The 16,633-nt window shown below is 41.0% G+C and overlaps 3 protein-coding genes across 5 annotated transcripts in view; 2 read left to right on the top strand and 1 right to left on the bottom strand.

The window, feature by feature from the left end:
* Window positions 1-827: 827 nt before the first annotated feature.
* LOC137887744 (BTB/POZ domain-containing protein 1-like) lies at window positions 828-6,654 on the top strand. Of its 2 annotated transcripts, none has more exons than XM_068730929.1 (8): window positions 828-1,442; window positions 2,517-2,673; window positions 3,815-3,920; window positions 4,006-4,203; window positions 4,412-4,541; window positions 4,641-4,728; window positions 5,553-5,699; window positions 5,786-6,654. In XM_068730929.1, the coding sequence occupies exons 1-8, from the start codon at window positions 1,015-1,017 to the stop codon at window positions 5,942-5,944; spliced, it is 1,413 nt and encodes a 470-aa protein (XP_068587030.1). In that variant the 5' UTR covers window positions 828-1,014; the 3' UTR covers window positions 5,945-6,654. The 2 variants fall into 2 exon arrangements, with proteins under 2 accessions (XP_068587030.1, XP_068587029.1); XM_068730928.1 differs by having other exon boundaries at window positions 4,349-4,541.
* Window positions 6,655-13,593: 6,939 nt separating this feature from the next.
* Window positions 13,594-15,613, bottom strand: LOC137887544 (RNA guanine-N7 methyltransferase activating subunit-like). Its single transcript, XM_068730623.1, has 3 exons — window positions 15,542-15,613; window positions 15,163-15,327; window positions 13,594-14,443 (listed from the first exon to the last, which is right to left on the bottom strand). Exons 2-3 carry the CDS (start codon window positions 15,324-15,326, stop codon window positions 14,224-14,226), a joined length of 384 nt encoding a protein of 127 aa, XP_068586724.1. The 5' UTR covers window position 15,327; window positions 15,542-15,613; the 3' UTR covers window positions 13,594-14,223.
* Window positions 15,614-15,762: 149 nt separating this feature from the next.
* homer2 (homer scaffold protein 2) overlaps window positions 15,763-16,633 on the top strand; it is a 28,844-nt gene continuing 27,973 nt past the window's right edge. Inside the window, exon 1 of one of the 2 annotated variants that reach the window (XM_068730400.1) lies at window positions 15,763-15,927. In XM_068730400.1, the coding sequence (XP_068586501.1) occupies window positions 15,926-15,927 (2 nt within the window). In that variant the 5' untranslated portion in view covers window positions 15,763-15,925. Of the gene's footprint in view, window positions 15,928-16,090; window positions 16,603-16,633 lie in introns of those variants that run through there. The other variant, XM_068730399.1, reaches the window with a different exon arrangement.

Here is a 16,633-nt window from a genome sequence, read left to right as displayed (position 1 = left end):
CTCCCCCTCTCTCTCTCTCTCTCTCTCTCTCTCATGCCCCCCCCCTACACACACACACACATAGATAGATAGATAGATAGAGCGAGAGAGAGAGCGAGAGAGAAAGCTGTTCACATCACCGTGACAGATAATGATTTTATTGTATATTGCAGCTTTTTTCAATAGAAAAGCATGCGTTATTAGCAAAAAAAACTCTAATTAGTTTATTTTTCGTCATTATCATCCATTAAAAAGCTATGAAGGTTTGTTAATATTATTTAAGTAAAGGAGCAGACTCTGACATCTAGTGGTCGATTGCAAATTAAAAAGAAAAGTATACAAATAAATGTATAAATGGGTTTGTTTATAAATGTATAATTTATCAATTGTAAACATCATGTTTACAATTGATATGTATGGAAGTATATGTATTAATGTGTGTTATCTGATTTATAAATACTAATTAAAATAAACCTCTGAATAAAAAAACAGGATTTATATGGTGGTCACCAAAAATGGAAATGCTGATTTAAAAATGTTTGAATGTATTACTACTGTTTATCCTCCTCCATAAATCAGAAGTATTGGGGCAACATTGTCTATTAACAAATGTTAATTTACTAAGAAACACAAACGTTGCTTTATCAGCAACTGTATTGGTAATATATCACATCAAATTATTTATACATAGCTAGAACATTTAGTTTTATTTGTCTTTTGTTTTGAACACTAATTTCGTGTCAATAAATGTTCCTTTTGTCTCCTTTTGTCTTCACTTGTTTGTTGCTCTTGAACGCAGCAATAAAGTTGAATGAAGAAAAAAAAGTGTTTTGGAGGAAGTGTGCGTCTGCGTCATTTCTGGAGGAACGCAAGCTAGCAGATAACGTTAGCTAGCCAAACATCAAAGAATGATGGCGTCCGCCGCGATGGATACCACGTAAATAAAAAAACACACACACGGTACGGTCGGTGCATTTTCCTGTGACATTAACGGTGCTTTCGGGACGTTGAATAAAAAAATTAAAACGTGTCGTTATGGCGACCGGGAGCGGCGGCAGCGTCGGTGGCGGCTTAGCGTCAAACCATGACGGTCAGGAGGCAGCATTTAACTCGGTTCAGTCTGGAGCCGCTGCGGTGCTCGCCAACGTGCCAGCCTCCTCCGGTTCTGTCCGGTCCGCATCCCCGCCTGTCCTCGGCCTTCACCGGGAGCCCATGTACAACTGGCAGGCGACGAAGAGCTCCCTGAAGGAGCGCTTCGCTTTCCTCTTCAACAACGAGCTGCTCAGCGACGTCAGGTTCATCGTGGGGAAGGGCAGACAGGCCCAGAGGATACCGGCCCACAAGTTCGTCCTGGCCGCCGGCAGTGCCGTTTTTGATGCCATGTTCAACGGTGGGATGGCCACAACCTCGACTGAGATAGAGCTGCCTGATGTGGAACCGGCAGCATTCCTCGCCCTGCTCAGGTAGGCCAGGTGATCACCATGCACCAAATTAAAGCCCACTTTGTAATGTATCTGTTCGTCCAGCAACGTTCAGCTTCAGTTGCATTTAAAGGAGGATGTAGGCCTGATATAGTTATTGCACTGCACACTGGGAAGAGGTAAAGGGGAACACCAGGACAGGAGCAGGACCATGACTACCTTAGCCCAGGTAGAAAAACATTGCAAAGTGTAGTGTACTGTAGAGACATAGGTCCATATGTCAAATATCTCTTTGTGCACAGTTAGGTTCAGACACACTCCCACAAATTATAGAAACGGGTGGGTTTACTGGTCTCTCCTGAAGAGAAAAGACTTTGTGATTTAGGTGAGACTAAAGATGAAGTCCATTTCATGTTTAGTTGCTCAAAGGCGTTAACTTGTGATGCGTTCTTCTTCTGGATGAATTGTAATAAGGCACTTGAGCTGTGTTTTAGGAAGGGGACCATTTTTGTGGCTGGATTTGAATTGTTGTTGAATTTTTTGACAGAAGACCGAGCTCTTTGTTTGCAATGTAGTGTTGTTCATGTCTGACAAATGTATCACCACTGCAGTGTTTTTATTATGACCAAGTTGCAGCCTTTGTACGCTGTATTGACTGAATAGTAGTCACATGTGCTTTTGTAGAGCTGGGTGTCCTGGGAAATGTGCCAGGTTTCAAATACAATGCTTCAACAAACATCTAAAACATCAAGTATTGCAAAGACCAGCTGCTGTACAAGAGTACCCCCCCCAAAAAAAAATATACAGTCTAAAATTGGCAAGATGATGATTTACATCAGGTTCTGTCTGATAAGAGAAAAAGTAAACATTAAGACTATAAATTTGACACTTGATGCCATCTGCTAGCAAGGAAGTACCGAGGTTTGTTACTGAGCCGTAGTGCTTTTTAAGGAACACTCTCTGGTTGGACACCATCTACATACTGCAAATGTATTTCTAGTCAAGATTTTTCAGGCTGAAATGTGATACATTTTCCGAATTCTTTGGTGGATAACATCACGAATACCTGACCATGAACTGAACATGAGCGTTCCGTTGCCCGTTTCCTCTGCACAGGTTCTTGTATTCCGACGAGGTCCACATTGGTCCCGAGACTGTGATGACGACTCTGTATACGGCCAAGAAGTACGCGGTCCCTGCTCTGGAGAGTCGCTGTGTGGAGTTCCTCACCAAGCACCTCAGAGCCGACAACGCGTTCATGCTCCTCACTCAGGTTATTGTCACAGCTACTGTATAGTACATACAGACCCCGAAACTCTCTGGCATCGACCTTTGGTTTGATGCCTTAAATTTCCGTCTATCCAAATGACAAAATTCATATTTATCTTGTTATCCACAGACATATTCAGATATTACACACAGACATATTCAGATATTACACTCAGATATTTTCAGTTTTCTGTCTCTTGAGAATTCATTTTGAGGTGTTGAAAAGTGACGTTTGACGGTGGGATCAACTGGGACATTATTTGTGGAAACGCACACATTGCTGTTGAGTTTTGCACATGTACTATTTTGATGCTTCGGGCAGCACTATTTAGTTCTCATTTAACCTCCCATTTGATGGGAGTGGCAGTGGAAACTGCTTGCTCAGAAACCACCAGGAGAAAGTGAGAAGTAGTTCACAGTATTTTAGGTGAATCCACCCTCATAAGACATAAGGCACAAATATAAATAAGACGTTTAAAGCAGAGCAGAAGGTTTCATTAACAACGTGATCAGATTTTTAAGGATGTCTCCTGGGGAAAAAAAATAATGAAATCATGTAATAACAATTTTGCCTTGTTCATTCCATCTGCTGGAAACTGTGAGACAGCGGCTCTTTCAGTGGAGGATGAAGCCATTTTTCTTTCTGTGTATCCCCACAGGACCATCTTGCAGCCATCGATGGTTGAGTTTTTACGACATTAGTTTGTGCTATTTTTGGTTCATGCTGCCGTTTGTTTGGGTTCAGCATTTTGTCTGATGCTGGCTGCTACGCCATCAGACCGCATGCTCAGCTGCTTATCAAAAACCACTCCCTTTTCTTTTCTCTTCCAACACGGCAACAAAAGAGCTTAATTACCAGAGCCATTGCTTGGTTACTCATTTTAAGTTCATTAACATTTCATGAAGTCTGAGTGATATTTTTGCCAAAAAGCCCAATTCATCAGACTTGAATTTGATGTGGTGTTAGAATCTACTGACTGTTTTATCTCCCCCAACATCTTTTGGTTAATCTTACGCAATATTTAGTCTATAAAGGAGACACTTACATTGTCTCAGCTTTTTAAAAATCCTTTGGTGCATGAAAGGTAATTGACCAGCACCTACTAATGGATACTAATGTGGCTTATGTTGTGCTTTCATTACAGGCAAGGTTATTCGATGAGCCTCAACTTGCCAGTCTCTGCTTGGACACCATAGACAAAAGCACTGCGGACGCAATAAACGCAGAGGGTTTTACAGATATCGATCTTGGTATGCGAGTCTTCTTGACTAACTGTTTTTCTCTTTCCTCGTTTGGATGTAAACTGACGACCACTCTGTGTATTTGTATGCGCAGACACCTTATGTGCAGTGCTACAAAGAGACACACTCAGCATCAGGGAGAACCGCTTGTTTGGGGCGGTGGTACGCTGGGCAGAGGCCGAGTGTTACAGACAACAGCTTCCCCCGACCTCTGACAACAAACAGAAGGTTCTGGGCAAAGCCCTCCCGCTCATCCGCTTTCCGCTCATGACCGTTGAGGAGTTTGCTGCAGGTATATAACGTATTTTTCTTCCTGCAATACTTTCTTTCTTTTTTTCAACACTGACCATTTCAGCCAAACATATTCATCATGTTCCTGATGTGTCCATACAGCTCAAACCGCAGAAACCAGCTTGATATTCTTTCTTGTGCAACAGGGCCTGCCCAGTCTGGAATATTGTTCGATCGGGAGGTGGTAAATCTGTTTTTACACTTTACAGTAAACCCCAAACCACGGGTCGACTACATCGACAGGCCCCGCTGCTGCCTCAGGGGGGAGGAGTGCAGCATTAATAGATTCCAGCAGGTTGAGAGTCGATGGGGGTACAGTGGTACCAGCGACAGAATCAGGTGAGATGACCAACATCAGTGGTCAGTTGTTCATCGAAACAAACTAAAGTTCTTTTGGTCTAATTAGTTTTTTCTCTGTCTGCCTTTCTCCCTCTGCAGATTCAATGTTAACAAAAGAATATCCATAGTGGGTTTTGGCTTGTATGGTTCAATACATGGACCCACTGACTATCAGGTCAACATACAGGTAACTACTGCCATTGAGGCACAGTGATGTTATGTTAAGGGAGGTGTGTTGTTTTTCATACCAGTACCGATACATTACACCAGTTTCACAACCAGTATTTCTATCTAGGGTATCTTTGAGGAAGAGTAACAGAGTTTTTAAAATGTTTACCAAAAAGCCAATCTTCTCAAAAGTACAATGTTGTCTTAGCACAAGCACTAATGCATTAACTTAAAGGGTTTATAAGCTAAATACTGCTAAATATAAAGAAGTACAAATCAGAGGATCCATTTCACATCAGTGCTGCTACTTGACAGTCTTTGATACATTTCATTCAGAGTCCTTTTAAAGCTCTATAGCCAGCTGAACCCACTTTCCCTCCATCCTGTATGTTTTGTAATTCCTCTCCAGTTGGAGCTAATTTGTACTACCTTGGAGAACAAGTGTGTACAGTTGTGACAAAGCAAGACACTGGTGTCTTGTATCAGCTTTACATTGTGATCTGCAGAGAACACTGCGGATAGAGAAGTCAGTATCTCTGCCTCATTCCCAGTGGATTCTTCCCTGCGTGATTGTTAAAACACGTATGACTCTTTTAAATTGAAAGCCTTAAATGTCACAGTACTAGGAATGTTTTGTGGATATTCAATTATTTTGGTCACAGCCAATACTTACAGGTACCAACCAGAAAAATACACCACCAAACAGATGAACCCAGAAACACAGAGTAACCTGCCGGCCGTGTTTTAACATTTTCAGCTCAATATAATTATCATAAAGTTGATTTTTTTTTTTTTTTTTGCACATTGTTGTTTACACACTAAAGACATTGTTCTGTTCTGCAGATCTTAGAGAGCGACAAACGCATTACACTGGGGCAGAACGACACCGGATTCAACTGTGACGGCACAGCAAACACGTTCAGAGTGATGTTCAAAGAGCCTGTGGAAATCCTACCCAATGTCAGCTACACTGCATGTGCCACCTTAAAGGTCAGTCTCCACTGGTTAACACGATGTGTTTTCAACCCACCTGATTAGGATTAACATATCCTCTCATTTTTCATTTTACACCTCAGGGCCCAGACTCCCACTATGGCACAAAGGGGTTGAAGAAAGTGACCCAGGAATCAGCAACGGGGACCAAGACGACGTTTTTGTTTTTTAGCTCACCAGGAAATAACAACGGTACATCAGTAGAGGACGGCCAGATCCCAGAGATCATCTACTACACCTAGACTTAATACGGTGTCATGCTGGTACACTGAACCAGGGAGACCTCAGGCTGCTGGGAAGACTAGACTGCTGGAGATAAATGTAGTGCCTCATAATCCCTTGGCATAAAGAATGTGTGTGTGTGTGTGTGTGTGTGTGTGTGTGTGTGTGTGTGTGTGTGTGTGTGTGTGTGTGTGTGTGTGTGTGTGTGAGAGTGTGTGAGAGAGAGTGTGTGTGAATGCGTATCGGTCTATACAATACTGGTGTACAGACATGATCAGGAATGTGGAAACAAGCGGAGTTGTGGGGGGAAAAAAGAAGCTTTTGGGTATAAAATGTATCATCAGTTGTAAATGATCTTAATGCTGATGTCCTGTCTGTGTGTTGTTGTCAGTAAGCTGTTACTGCAGGAGTTAATCCTGCACGAGTGAAACTAGAGAGACAGCTGCCATTTGTTGGTTGGCGCCATTTCATTCTATTTTCTCAGTTTTTGCTGATGCATTTACCAAAAGTATAATGTTTGCATATTTTTTATTGTGCACTGTTATCATTTATTCAACAGGTGTCTTCAAGTACTTTGTTTTTGCATTGTATTAAGGACCCATGTGTGTTATGTAACTTCGCCAGTGGTACATGCTGTAATTTATGACTTCATGTTTGCCTAGCACTACATTAAAATGTAAAAAAAAAATGCTCCAGGACTTTAATGGTGAAATAAACAAACAAAAGTCTATTTTTTTAGCTTTTTGGCATTAAAATGTTGTAAAATTGTTTCCTTCGATAGACTCTGCATAAAGTTGGTCTTTGATTAATATCATTCCTCTTTCTGTCACTAGGTGATGCCAAATGCTCCATACAGCCAGCTATCGGACGCCTAAACATGTTATATCTGAGAGTAGGAAGGATTTATTACTGGTTCCCAAGACGGCAGTTAAATCTGAGGGGGTGTGTGATGATGAAGGGGAGAGGAAAGTCCAAACCTATGCTAAACAAACATAGTATTTTTTTTTAATTATTAAAATACAATGAGGGAGGGTTCTACAGCAAAATTGCCATTGGCATAATATATTGCTTAATAGTGTAAATATGGATTATGGATGTGAGAAGTATTTTACTGTTGTAGCAAGTCAGGTAGTTCAGTCCAGTGGTTATATATATAAAACAATATATGTCTCCTTTTACACAGAGACATACAACATTGCATGGAAAAACTCAAGTAAAGCTCAAGTACCTCAAAACTCTATTGAAGTAAAGTACTTTATCGAAATGCATAATGTGAAGACAAGCTGCGGGTAGAAATAGCCAATATGAAATAAATATTTTGCTAATTTAAAAGTCAACTGAAGATGCTAAGAATATAAGATGCCAAAAGAAAAGTATAATGTCCCTCAAATGAGACTAGAACTACTGTAAGAAAATAGTCATTTTAGACTCAGCTGTTTCCTCTTAAATCCTGACGCAAATCTCAATAATGCCAGATTATTTCTTATTAAATGTGCATTGTTCTTATGCTGCCAGTAAAAATAAAATAAATCAGTGCTGTCTGCTGAATCCCAAGTCTACAGCCCAGAGATGAAGTGCTCTTGAATTTCATAATCTGTACATTTGTATGAGAACGCCGGTGGAAACAAGTCCACTTTAGACGGCTGTGAGTGGGCTTTGATGAGGAGAGTGATCCACGGAGGCTGTCAGGTGAGTCACCGAGACCTTAGAGCTTTTCCCAGCTGACTGCCCACTTAGACAGCCTTCATAATAGAAAAAAAAGCAACAAAAAAATCGGTTTGAGACAGGTTTTCACCACCCACCAGACACAAAACGCTCAAGAAACCAGGAGGACTACAGCTCACACCTGTGTGATGTGTCAAAAAGCAAGATTCATGAGAGCTCCTTGTAATCAGAGGGAAGTTTCCTGAGGCATTAAAGAGGCAAATGTGAAGCCTACGAGGTAAAACTCAAGCGTTTCTTACAGCTATTAGATTACAAATCCATGACAGTTACGTGTGGTTTTCTCTGTGTGTGTGAGTGTGTGCATGTGAGTGTGTGAGTGTGTGGGTAGATAGCAGCAGAATGGGCTGTCTTTCTCGGTTTGAGCCTTCTACTGACAGCAGGGGAGAGGATTTATGCCTCTGCTGTTTGTGAGGACCCACGACACATGACTGTACAGGATTGAAGTGGTGCGGAGTCAAATTTACAGAGTCAGACTTCAGCAAAACACAGAAACGTTTGGTTTTTTTCCATCCCATTTAAAATCTGTTGCACATACAGTATCTGTTTCCTCATGAAGGAAAATTCTTCGGTCAAACATGGTGAACATAATTTTCAAAGTGGCTGATTTCTATCGCGAGGAGAGAGCTTGGAACATTCAGGCTTTTGGTTTTATGTTTGATTATGTTGTTGCACTTTGGAAAACCACTATATACCATATAGAATAATATAGGTAATAATCTGATTATAAGTAAACCAGAGAGCTTAAACAGCCACAAACAAATGAGTAAATATCCGACATATTACAGCAATGACTGAACAGATGTGCTGCATCAGAGCTCATTACGCCTTCCTTTCTCACAATTCAAAGAACATTTATGGACAACCTACACTGTCCACACAATGAATAAGAAGGTAGTTATGCATGTATTTTTTTAGTGTACATGCATTCATATACTCCATCCATCTATACAGTACATGTACAAATGCAGAAGTACTCCTCAAGACCTGTACACGGTTCCCCTTTAAGGTACTACATTTATGTTAATTCAAGTATTCATTCAGTTCTGTTCTGTCTGTCTGATTAATTAAAACCACATTGGGCCATTTGTAAACTCTTTTTAGAAAGTGTTCCTAAAAAATGAATTGGGTCAGTCCAAGACTGCGCTCAATTGGTCGTCCTGAAATTCGACTTCAGCGTGCAGCTTCTCCTGTAATCTGCCAGCTGTTTAATTTTTTCAAATATTCTGTACTTTCAGTTAGCATGACACTTCACCACAACATCCACCTGCAGGGATGAGGGAGTCTGTGTGTGTGTGTGTGTGTGTGTGTGTGTGTGTGTGTGTGTGTGTGGGTGTGTGGGTGGGTGTCTGTACTTGTCCAGCTGGTGAGAGTTATGCAATCTGTATTCCAATGATGTAAGACTGTTTGGTAACTAATTACTATGTACATATGTAGCATATGACCCCCGAGCCACTGAAACATTGGGTGTTGAGCTTCGGTTCAAGTCAACTGAAACTGCTCATTTCCATTCAGAAAGTTTGTCTTTCTTGGTGCTGATAGAGGACATATGGCAATATGATTATAGCGACAACAGGATGATGACATGAACACTATGTACACCTGGTAGACAGAAATGAAATACACAACAGACCATAGCTTGTGTAATATTATACAATTTACATATTTTCTAGATGTTAATTGATTAAATTGTTATATCTGTCGTCATTAGTACTAAGTATATATATTTTTTAATAATCTATTTTTCTTTGAGGTTATAAGAGATTATTTCCTTCTATATGTTAGAACTTTGTCAACCCTCCTCAATTTGAACATTTGCAGTTAACGTAAAATAAAAAATAAGTCATTCATGATTAAAATAAAAAATATTATGATGAGATGCATCAAAATGATGAGATAGTGAGTAAATGTTTTACTTTTCTTACCATATCATTATTCAGACTGAGTAAAGTCAGTCTAAGTTCAGACCTCCTTTAGCACAAAGGAAGGTACGATCAGCTGGTTTACTTACCAAGCCTGAGACACCATGGCAAGCAACATGAACCTTATTCCTCGAGCCAGTAGTTTCAAATAAAAAGGAACATTTGTTCTATTCCAAGGTAATGCTCTGCAGGGTGTTGACACTCGTCATCCTGATGTCCTAATTGCAGCCTTGTTGGCAATAGGCACAGAGCAGTCTGAAGAATGGAAACCATGTTTCCATTTAATACACTGCTAAATTTAAGAATGTCCCTAATTCACAAAAAAAACCCAGCATCATTTCTGCACTGAAAAGGCTTTAAGTGTTGTGGGTAATTCAGAGGCCGTGTCAGCCTGTTCCTGGGGCAAAGCCTGGGTAGGATGATGGAGATGGACTGAACGGTGGAAGGAATGTCTTGTCAGAAGGCTCAGTTGATTGGAGCTCGGTACTCACCTAGTTCTTAGTTCAACAGGGACGTATTGATAACAAGTGTAAGACTAGTTCACCTTACAGTGTGTGGCAGTATTCACAGTGGTAAAGGCAAAGTACATTTACTCAAGTACTGCACTTAAGTACAATTTCTACCTACTTGTACTTTACATTTCCATTTTCTGCTGCTTTTATATTTCAGAGGGAAATATTTACCCCACTACATTTATTGAGCAGCTAGAGTTCCTAGTTACTTCCCATGCTAAAATTACAAATAAAAAAAATATGATCAACTTGTAAAATACAACATATTGATAAAGATTAAACCACTGGTTACCTGTCGTTTTGACTTTTTGACTGTGAAATAGAAATGTCCAGTGCTGTCCGCTTGTCACATTTCAGATGTCTATGAGTTGCTAGAAGTTCCACCAAAAAGTGATTTGTCTGCTAAACACATGGTTTCATTTAAATAACTATTTAAGGCCCAAGTGTTTTTCAAAAGTGTAATACAAATATGTGTTTTTCTTATTTCCTCTCCCATTAATTATCTCACAACCCCTCAGGTGTCTTGTGACCCTTTGAAGGGACCTGACCCTCAGTTTGGTGACCACTGGACTTAAAACTTTAAATAAAGCAGTTAAAAACGATTACGGATACTTTTATTTTTGATAATTTAAGCACATTTGTATGGATAATACTTGTACTTTTACTTATTAAGTATGATTCTGAATACACTCCTACTTGCAATACCGTATTTCTTCACGTTGTTGTATCGGTACTTGTCCTTGAGAAAAGGAAGTGAACACTTCCTTCTGTGGAGATAGCACGAGATTCAATCAGACTAACAAGCTTCCCCTCGGCAGCAGAGTCCACTGTCTTTAAATGGATGACCTGCGCAGCTGCATGATTAACTTACAGAGCACGCAGTTGGATGAGCACACATTTCCATCAAAACGTAATCTGCAGCAACAATTATTAAGGTCTAAGTGCATGTTATCAGCGCTTGCTCTCTATCTGCACGTGTGTGTTCATGTGACGGGGCGCAATTGTGCAGAGCTCTGTACGGTACAAAGCTGGGGGCGTTTATTTCAACCGAAAGACTTCTCCGCCGTTCACACACACATGTCACACGCTACGTGAACGCTCCCCACTGTCTGCTGGGGGTTGGCTGGCCTGGGCCAACCTTAGCCCCATGCACTCTCCAACACCAGATGTAGGTCGCTGAGTGCTGCAGGGGCTGGGGGGATGTGGTGTGTGTCTCTCTGTGTGTGTGTGTGTGTGTGTGTGTGTGTGTGTGTGTTGGTGGGGAGGTTGTGGTGTTTCTGTATGCACTTACAAAAGGGGGGGAGATGGAGTGATGATTGTAGTGGATGAGTTCATCATCAAGGACATGGCCCCCAGCACTCTGTCCCCATTGCTGTCACATTGCATCGTCACAAACAGGCCACATGAAGCCTGACAGCCCGGCAGACCAGACCGAGGAGACTCTGGTCCCTCACTGTGGCTCTCTCTATTGTTTTTATCCATCTCCGATGCTCTCCAAGCCTCACTTTGCATTAACAGCGTATTACTGTAATTAAAATGTATGGATTTGATTATAGGGTGTGCTGAACTGTATAACAATGTTGTGGTGCTGATTTGTTTTTCTCCTAATTTTGCAATAATAACAAAATGTACTTACCCTCAAATCCAAATGCTTTATTAACGAGATGAGTGCAATGAATGAAGTAAGAGTGCTTACTGCTCTGTGCCACCCTAAAGGACCAGATTAACATGTTGACCTTTGGATTAGTGAACTTTACAGCCAGCTTTGTCAATTAGCACTAAACAAAAAAATACCGCAGGGGCCGTTTTTTTTTGCAGATATTTAAACATATAACCAAGTAAAGTAGAAAAATTCAACATTTGACTTGATGAATAGTGCTGAATGAAAAGTTAGGGAATCACCAAAGTGGTTACAATTCATCCTGTGGGCGACTTGAATGTCTGTACCAAATTGTATAACAATCCATTCAATACATTTCACTTCAAAACCCTAAAGTGAACCTCATGATGGCTCTAGAGGAAAAGTCAGGGAAGTCAGAACCATAGTGGCCGATGCGGTAACGTGTATGGCACCATCTAAACCAGTGTTTGGTTTGTCTGTTCTGGGCTACTGTAGAAACATATTATATTTATTTATATATAATTTTGCCAATAGATCCAAAATCCTAAATACAACACACTGTTCCTTTAACTGACCCTTAAAGGAATAGTTTGACATTTTGAGAAATACACATATTCTCTCTAGGAAGTGACTGTGCCCAGTCAAGAAATAATCTGGCCCATAAAACCACGTCGTTTACAGATTAAACAGACGAGATATGCCATGTTAATAAGTGAGCTTTAGAGGCGTCGACATGCTCATTGTGATACCTTTGAACAGAGCCAGGCTAGCTCCTTCCTTCATTTACAGTATTTATGCTAAGCTAACTAGCTGCTGCCTGGAGCCTTACATATAACAGACACAACAATGTTTCCTGGACACTAATCTATTCACGACAGTTACATTTAGATATATATTTGCCAATAAATTGGTTTCACTTTAACGTCTCTGTCCAGCAAATCCCTGCTCTGTGAAGACGCAGCAATCTGGGGTGAAGTCTCTCTAATCTAAACTGATTACAGTGGTAATGGCAGCCTTCCTCGCTGTGTGACAGTTTTAGCACATCCCCCACACACACACACTTTCTCCCTAACCTCCTCCTCCCTCCCATCACAGCTGATTGAGCCACTGAAGTCTGAATGAACTGTTAACCCCCTCTTCGCCACAGCCATAAATAGAAACCACAGAACTGCATCCAGGCGGCGATAAAACAACGCAGAGTGGGTCTGCTTGTGTTGTGGACCAAAGTCACCATTTGTTACTTAACTTAAGATCCGCTGTGAAAGGACTGAGACGCACAAGCGCTGACATCTTTAGGCAATGAGCTACATATGCCATAGCCAATGATGCATGTAGCAATAATGTATTAATGATGCATGCATGGGTTATATATATATAATTCAGTTGCTTTTCAAAGTGTGAACATTAGGCTTAACATTAAAAGGCTGGGACTGGTGCCGTGTGGCTTCAGTATATTCTTCATTTCTGAGCCTAAAGTGGCAGATTTGAAACAAGCGTAATAACATCGTCTAGGAAAGAAGATATTTTGATTCAAATGAGAGTTTAAGATTTGGAGAGGGCACAGTGAGGCCATCGCAGCTTTTATATTTGTCACTAGAGAAGGTGGTCTAAATGTGCTTGATAAATACAGTGGCTGGACTTGAATGTGTGCGTTGCACCATCTCAGCAGTGGTCTCAAACTCAAATGACTTGGATGACACCAGTCAGGTTGTTCTCTTCGATCGGGGCCACTTGGACGTTTGGAATGGGACTCTTAATTCTCACTTCTAAGACATACATGTTCTAACACATTTAATTACAGTGTGGTGCTGACTACGACTGACACTGTCCAATTTTTTTTAGATGTTGAGCCCCATAATGTTAAAAAAAAAAAAAAGGGGGGAAAAAAAATATTAAGAAAATACATGTTTAATGAAAACAGTTCAGTTCATCAGTATCCTTACATAAAGGGACACAGAAAAGTAAAGCTGCATTACAAACACATTTTCTCAGGAAATTCTGACTCAGTCTGCAACAATACTGTATAATTTCTAACTATGATTCCAAAGCAAGTATAGATGTAGCCACACAACTATTTGAACACAAATTACTGGTATTGAAATCTGTAAGTATGTCCTTGTTATTGTTCCCAAAAATAGAGAAAGAACATTTAATGTGATTACAGGTCTAAGGAGGAATATGGGGGGAAAAAATGACTGCTGAGGTAGGGAAACGGTGAGTGGAAGTCAAACAGGATCTGTACTTTTCTGCCTTCACATTTCAGAAATAATTTTGCTTTGCATTTTCAAGTCAGACAAAAAGCTTCAACAATAAAAATCTAAAAAAAAAAAAGAGTTCCACACAATTACAATAATGACTAATTTGTTAATATTGATATATTGCTCAGCCCTTGCTTATGAGACTATGGCAATGACAGTAAAAAACATAAATTGGTTAAACATTGCCACATAATGGTATTGCAATGCGAGTTGTAAGACTGAATACTCTAAACGCTGACAACACCTGAGAGATTGGAGTAGAGATCAGTAGCGGTCGTATTGTGGTCTCTGATGAGAGTTATATCCTTGGTTGTAGCCTGGAGGGCCTGATTGATAACCACTTCCATGCCCCGAGTGCCTGTCCCTGTCTCTGTCTCTGTCCCGGTCCCTGTCCCGGTCTCTGTCATGCCAGTGTTGCTGTCCACGCTGGTCTCCTCTCCAACCCCGGTCTCCTCCCCAACCTCGGCCTCGTCGGTCCTGGTACCTAGATGAAGACCAATAAAAAAAACAATTAAGCGCCAGAAATCGGTTCTACTACTTGCATTACATGGAACCAGACAGCAGGAAACTCCGTTACACATCTAAATGGCCAACATATCTGCAGAATAAATCCAGCTGGGAGTTTCCCTAATGTCTTATCCAAATTTAGCACACCAGATTTCACCTTAACATGATAACTAAGAAATTAGGCTAGTGGACAAAAACAAGACACGACAATCAATAATGAAAGAGCCTTTTTGGAAAGGAAAGACCTAAGAATTGGACTGAAAAGAAATTGTGATTGTATCGTTGACTATGTAAAAGATAAAGAAATGGCTATTGTGGCTACATTTATATTAATAAGTCCAAAAAGTTAATGTGATGGCACAATAGTTAGAACTGTGTTGCATGTCAGCTCCTATGATTCTGGTGGAGCTTTTGTTAAAACTGTGAATTATTACATCTGTGAATGCACGAGCAGTCAGAAAACCACACCGGTTGTGAAATGAAGCCAGAGCATAGTAAGAGTTATTTGGGAACAGAAAACAAAAAGCAAGCTGTAAAAATGAATACTTGTATTACAGTGTTGCTATCATCAGCATCACAAACCATACCGTCAATGTCATAATGCATACAGCAATAACCCTAACCATGCAAAAGTATGTAGATTACAGATTATGAAGTAGCTGTCTCGGCCAGGTTTGAGGGCTAAAGTCACATTACCTGTCCCTGCCTCTGTTTCCACCTCCACGACGACTCCAGTTCTCCACAATGGGTGGGGGGTCAGCTGGACGGCTCTGATACTGTTCGTATTCTTTATCGTCCGATGAAAATCTGTGGGCAAACATCTCTTCGTACTTCTCCTGGTTGTCCGTGGTCTCGGCCATACTGCAACGACAGATGAAACGCTACAGAAGCACTTTATATCACAACAGCTAATGCTACGGCTAGCATCAAGTTCTAATATGTTAACTGGTGGATATGCGTGTTCTGATGCGGAATAATACAAACTAAGATGGTCTGGATGCGACTAGCTAGCGTTAACTAAAGATTATTACAACACAAAACCACAATAAAATCATTTTGACGCTAGAAAACACACCTTCACACGACTCGAATGTTGCTTGTGTCGCTTCAAACTAACATGTCCGGAACCGACTTCTTGCACTAGTGCGTCGCTGAAATGCTTCCCCCGAAAGAGATGACCACATTTTCATGGTTCCGATAGCGCGCGCACCAGCCAGTGATTGATTGATGGCGGTCACCTGCCAGTTAGAAACAGGACCTGGGGTCAATATCAAATAGTTTAAAGTCTGTAACTTTATACCAACGGTCGGGTCGACCTTAAAACAAAGTTATTACGACATATTTTAACCTGAAGATGTTAATGAGCTAATTTAAATGAGCTTCAACTGTTAACGTCACATCGCTTAATTGGAGGAGAAAGTGCCAACTGCTAAACAAAGTCATCGTTGTCACTTAGAACATGTAAGTGCACTTTAATTCAATAAACCAGCCGTCGTTGTTGGTTCCTTTTTGACAACGTGTTGTATTTCATTTTCTGTTTACATTAATTCGTGGTTTCGGACCACAGTTTGGACTGAACCCGTATACCACAGGTCTAAAAAGTGTGGGTGGCAGTGAGCAGGTGGAAGCCGCTCCGTGTCGCTGCTGCCGCCCTTCACATGACACACAATCCCGGTGGGGAGATAGAAACTCTGCGCAGCGAGCGGCAGCAGCAGGGAAATGCGAACATTTTAACTTAATGGATGAGCGCCGAGTGTTACAACGGCAAGGAAGGAACCACTCGGAAGTGTGATTTATTTTGTCGCATACCTGAAGAGGAAAACCCAACAAGCAAAGAGAAAAAACTTCCTGAAATGAGCGGGGTTCTGTGTGTGTGTGTGAGAGAGAGAGAGAGAGAGAGCGAGCGAGAGAGAGAGAGCCTGACAACCCGGTGAATCGAGTTTACGAAGAAGCGCTCTCATATTTCAGTTGTCTCTCGAGCAGCAAGAGGACTTGTTCGAAGCTGGTGGACTCTTTGGACCGCTAATCATCGGTGGACTTTGACTGCAACAAACAACAACAATTTTCCTGTCAACCCCGCAGCCAATAGAGCCGATATATTAAAAAGGAGTTGTTCCTCAAGTCCGCGGCAATGGGGTGAGTGATCCAGAAAGCGCTGCCCTTCAGA

This window comes from Cebidichthys violaceus, unplaced genomic scaffold, assembly GCF_023349555.1.
Source record: "Cebidichthys violaceus isolate CVI_PGR_0920_01 unplaced genomic scaffold, fCebVio1.0.p SCAF_5, whole genome shotgun sequence".
Lineage (NCBI taxonomy): Eukaryota > Metazoa > Chordata > Actinopteri > Perciformes > Stichaeidae > Cebidichthys > Cebidichthys violaceus.
This window is presented reverse-complemented; position numbering and strand designations above follow the sequence as displayed.